This window comes from Acyrthosiphon pisum, chromosome X (genome assembly GCF_005508785.2).
Source record: "Acyrthosiphon pisum isolate AL4f chromosome X, pea_aphid_22Mar2018_4r6ur, whole genome shotgun sequence".
NCBI classification, from domain to species: domain Eukaryota; kingdom Metazoa; phylum Arthropoda; class Insecta; order Hemiptera; family Aphididae; genus Acyrthosiphon; species Acyrthosiphon pisum.
The window spans coordinates 23,941,536-23,947,234 of record NC_042493.1 but is presented as its reverse complement, the minus strand read 5'-3'; the positions used below and the strand labels follow the sequence as shown (position 1 = coordinate 23,947,234).

The window sequence follows — 5,699 nt, the reverse complement described above, 5'->3', positions numbered from 1 at the left end:
CCTTGGAAGCTGAACATTATTAGCTTGAGCATACATTTTTATGTCTTCAAAACCCGTTTCTATTTGATGCGCTGGTAATAGTGCTAAAGCCGCTGTCATTTTCACACACACTTGTGCTGCCATATTCTCTTTCACATAACGTGTGAACCCAACTTTTTAATATTCTTCTGTAGACTCTACAAATATTTGTAAACATTCAATTTTTCAACTAACTTTTGTTATCTAAGCAACTAATTTATATAATTTGCGGTGTTTAAAAATCTGTGTGTGTAACTGCAATAAATTTCAAACCTGTATGTAATGGAACCAACAAGAAAATATATTTGCTTCGGGATAAACTGCAGTAAAAGCATTTCGGAGGCCTGTCTCAAAATCGATCATAATTGAAGTTGGTCTTACAGAAGGGAACTTCACCTTAAATCGCTCCAACACCTTCTTGTATGAAGCCTCGGTCTTAGCTTCCATCAAAACAAAGCAAACAGGGATGGACTAGGTTGAAAAATGTAAGTAATTATTTATTCAAAATTTTTTTAAATATATATTTACTCACGTGATTTTGTAAAATCAGATGTATGATGAAAAGTTGCCTACAATGTGGATAAGATGGTACAACTTTGAAAGTTCCATCAGCGTGCAACTCTGTACCACCCTCATGAACTACAGAGTTTATGAGGTAATGGCAAGAAAACATAATATTGAGTTTACCACTACTGTTCACAATCCATTCCTGGTAAAATGGCGAATTGCTACACTGATATCTGTTAGCCATATTCATAATATACACCAAACAAAAACAGTAATTATGAATTGAATTATATGGTATTAATTAAATAAATCTTTAATATTACTTGTTAATATTTAGATCCAAATATTCTCCTAGCTCACGTAAAGTAGATGGCAGAGGTGGAACATGCTGTCTACGAGCTTGATGCATTGATGATTCTGCAGTGGGCCATGCATAAAGTACAGCTGCATTTGGATTCCTATAGTAGTATTTCAATAGTAAACTATATTTTATATTAAACAAGGTTCAATCTATTTTATCAACTCAGAAAAAATTTGAATCTACTAAAATCTAACAAAATATGCTTTCATAGTTCCTATACAAAATTGCTATTAAAATATCTATTGTAAATCATGTCAATTAATACAACTAAAAATTTAAATAATCATACCGAATTGATTCTTCATCATAGATAGATTTCAGAGGCTTGGTTTCCAATTTTGCCCTTTCTACTAGAACACTTCTAAATTGTTTTTTTAGATCAGTATTAACGGAACCAATATCATTTCCTTCGTGTCTATGTGGCTTTTTTGTTACAACTGTACCATTTTTTAACTTAATTGCTGTGCCTTTGCAATATACATTAGGAGTAGCACATATGTAATATCTGCAAATATTAATAAATTAATGTTGTAATTACTAATTAAATTGTGGTATTAAATTTTATCAATGTAGCACGGTTCAATAAAAACACAAATGTTAAACAGTGATGAATGGTTATCAATTATTTGTTGTAAATTTTTATTATTTTTTTATTAATATCTACATATCTAAAAATAACATTTTGGGTGTATTTTGAGAGGATACTAAAATGATAATAGTAATCACAATAAAATTATAACCAATAAAAAATAAGTTGATTATATAAATTTAAATATTAATTATTTTTATATTTATAATAATTATTTAATAAGTACTTTTTTTACCTACAAGCTTTGTTCGGTCTACTTATTAAAGACTTACAAGTAGTCTACCCTTAAGAGGAGGTACTTACATACAATAATTATCAATAAGTTCTCAATTGAAATTTATGTTTTTCGAGCCAAGAATATATACCCATGTAATAACATCTATAAATATTATAATCTTAAAAATTAAAATGCATTATACTTTAAACATATACTACTTACTACACAGTACACATACTACTTATGTTAAAGCCCACAAATATTATCGAGACTTCCAATATAACCAAGGTGTAATAATACAATTGGTATTATTGTTTCAAATCCAAAAATTATAACAAATTCAAATAGATATTTATTATTATATTACTTATATTTTATTTGCATTCTTAACCAGCAAGGAGTTACTAATTTCACTTTTAAATTAAAATTAAATAAATTGATTTAGCCTATCATATATACATAAGTCGATGTACAATATTATTATTTTATTAATTTTTTTTTGTTATACATAAGTGCCTGTCTATAATTGGTATTATTTTGGATTGGTTTTTATTACTTTTTTAAACCTCAAAAGTTGGTAGTTGAAATAAATAAATTTACTATTTAGTGATTACAATTTTGGCTAATCGATACCAAACAAATTACATACAATTATAAAGAAATTACAAACTATTGTAAGTTGGACTTTTACAATGCATTTTAGAGTATACCACAATGAAGATTGATACTAAATACATGGTTATATAATTCATTACATTATTCATCACATTAGAAAATGCATACAAATATAATTGTGTGGTAAATATGAATATAATTATTGACATATATTATATGTACCTACTTAATTAATTATACACACATATTAGAATTTGGTAGGTTTGTGGGTAGACAACATTTAAATAAAATGTATGAAAATAGACCAGAATCAATACACCTGAGTGTTGTTGAAAAAGTGTATGCGTATGTACAATATGTATATTGTTTAGTATATTGTGAGTTTAATTGACTTTATTAAAAATATAATTCTCATGCTTTTAAACCAATATAATATACTTACTGTGATCATATGATAAGGTTCTTAAGATATATAATACTTACACAAATAAGTAGGTGTTTAAAACGTAGTGTTCTCATTGCATGTACTCTCTCCAAATTGTCAAGCGAGGAAAATGTTTTGAACGTAAATTACTTTTATAAATATTTTATTTGTAGCAAGAGCTTCAGTTTAAACAAATACCATGGGCACCCATGTACTTATGTTACTCCTTACCTTCCTTAAAAACTTATAGGCAACTGCCCACTCAGATATTTAACTGAATGGGCAATAGTGTTATATTACCTTATAGATTTTTAGTTTTACTACAGTATTTTGTCTTGGTTATCTGTACCTATTGGTTATTTTTTTAATAGATTTTAAATGCAAATTATCAAACCAACTAGTATATTATGCATTAATATTTAGTTGTTATGTTTTTCCTATTTTCTTTCATAATTTGTTCATACCTACACAGACTTATGTATTATAATATTATAAATACCCAATATAGCAGGGCAATTCATTGTTAGCACTGTACCATTCTCTAACATAATTGCTGTGCCTCAGTGGCGCAACTAGCACAAAACCTTTGGGGGGGGGGGGGCTATAGCCCCCACCCTCAAAATATATACCAAAAGTAACCTACTATCTGTTTTTTCATTATTGCAGTATGAATTTTTAAAGACAGCCATTTCATTTTTAAGATCACATTTATTAATTTCAAATAAATCATGAAAAACACATTAAAATTTAAAATACTATATTAATTTGTATCAGTTACTAAATAAAAATATATAAAGAAATAATTACAATAGTTAAATTAATTTAACTATTATAATTATTTCATCAATCAGTTAAATACTTAATTAGTTTCCTAAGTCTAGAAGTATTTTTATTAAAAAAAATTATATATTTAATTACTTTATAATGATCAATCAGATGCAAACTACCATTAAAATCAAATTGCATCAAACAATCAGCTGATGTAGCAATTTGTAGACTTTCTGTAGAAAATCTACGTTTCATGTTTGAAATGATTGTAAAAAATATATGAGTATAGGACTCTGGTATATTAGCCACGATTTAGAAAAAGGTAGGCAATATAAAATTATTATAAGCTTTAAAAACTTTCGCTAGGTATATACGCTACTGTTGATAAGGGGCCACGTTTTTATTTTGCCTAAGGCCACAAAATGCCTAAATCAGGCCCTGGGATCTTGCCCATCGAAGTTACTTATTTTCAAGCCCGGATTAAGGGGGGGGGGGTCCAGAGGGGGCCATGACCCCCGGGCCTCAATAGTTTGAATTTATTTAGGGGCTTCAGATTTGTCTATTACTTTTTTCGTTATAGGCTATAACACTGCATAACCACCTTAAAAAAACCGATGATTATTTAGCGAAGAAAAAAGCTCATACATTATATTTTATAAATAAAATAATACATTATTTATTGCAAACTACCTAATATCTATATATATTTATTATAACAGGTACCTAATATTAAATAATATATACATTATAAACTATTATTTTTTTTCGTACAGGGGCCTCTTTTAAAACGTTGGCCCCTGGGCCTCAAAATGTCTTAATTCGGGCTTGCTTATTTTAGACCTATTTAACCAATGATCATAGCCAGTGGTGTATGATAATAATCGATAATGTATAACGTGGTGTAAATGTGTACCTAATAATAATATTATATATTTTACTGAAAAAGTGTGAAGTAAACAGTAAACTGATAAATTAATAAATCTATCTATATACAAAGCTGTGTTTGATTTTAAATCATTTTTTAAGGATTTTGTCCAGCTCTGTGGACTGTGACTATATATTTGCACATATATAATATAATATATGCATATGAATTTAGGTTTTTTGGTTCCTGTAATATATCTTTCATAACTCATTTGGTTAAACAATCCTAGTTCATTTTTGTCCTGAACATTTTATTTCCTAATTTTGACGTGCCTCCAGTGGGTACCTACTTATTTTTTTTAATTTGAGCATTTGTCATACTTATCGTACAAATGTACAATAAACCGTTAAGGAACATTTTATTGAATTATTCATTGAAATTAATTTGAGGAACTAGCATTTTTTTCTTGTTTCGTTCCCTTTAATATCAACAATAGCAATATCATCGAAACTTTAATTACCGATATTATCCTTTGTCCTTTTTTTTCACCTCAAAAAGTAAATTCTAAGTGGAGCGAGGAATGTTGTTTTAGATTTACTGTAATGTTTTTTTTTTTTTTTTTGTACCTGTACCCTGTAGTCACCTTTTGGAATAGTTAAATGTAAAAATGCTTTAGATCTAGTTGGTACTCGGGGGGGGGGGGGGATTTACTTGAATAATAGTATGCCTAAAGCTTATGGATTTGTCTTCAAAGTTAAAATTCTATTGGCAATATAATTAGTATAACTTTTCTTTTCGTAATTTCATTTCTGTGTAATTAATAATAATAATTTATTATTTTGAAGTTTCACATATTTCAAAAATGTCGTAGTTCATTATTAAACGAATGATTCGCCTCGTCAAGCTTCGCGCTAATATTATACAGAGTGATTTTTTAAGCATGCTCACTCTATTTACGGGTTCTGCTAAAATACTTGTCCAATCAATTATTTTTCGGCGAAAATACGGGTTAGCTGAAATATTTTTGGCTATTTTACGCACATAACATCCAAACAATGTCAAAAAACGGGGGAGCATGGCCCCACCGCCCCACCACCCCCCTGTCGAAGCCCTTGACCGGCACTAACTCTGGTTTACTAATTGTTGCCTTACACATTGAGCCACACAGTGGTGTAGCCAGGATTTTGAAATGGGGGCTGGTTAGTATAAATCAAACCCAGTTTTTACTGTTTTCGTATATTAGTAATACATTTATTAGGGGAAAAAATATCTAAGGAGGAGGGGGGTTGGTTAAACACCCAACCCCCCCTGGATAGTGGCTACGCCACTGGAGCC

General features: G+C 29.2%; 1 protein-coding gene across 1 annotated transcript; it reads right to left on the bottom strand.

Moving 5' to 3' along the window:
• Positions 1-285: 285 nt before the first annotated feature.
• LOC115033085 lies at positions 286-5,520 on the bottom strand. The gene is made up of 5 exons (XM_029485065.1): positions 5,492-5,520; positions 1,176-1,391; positions 849-983; positions 551-758; positions 286-489 (listed from the first exon to the last, which is right to left on the bottom strand). The coding sequence occupies exons 1-5, from the start codon at positions 5,518-5,520 to the stop codon at positions 286-288; spliced, it is 792 nt and encodes a 263-aa protein (XP_029340925.1).
• Between the last annotated feature and the right edge of the window lie 179 nt (positions 5,521-5,699).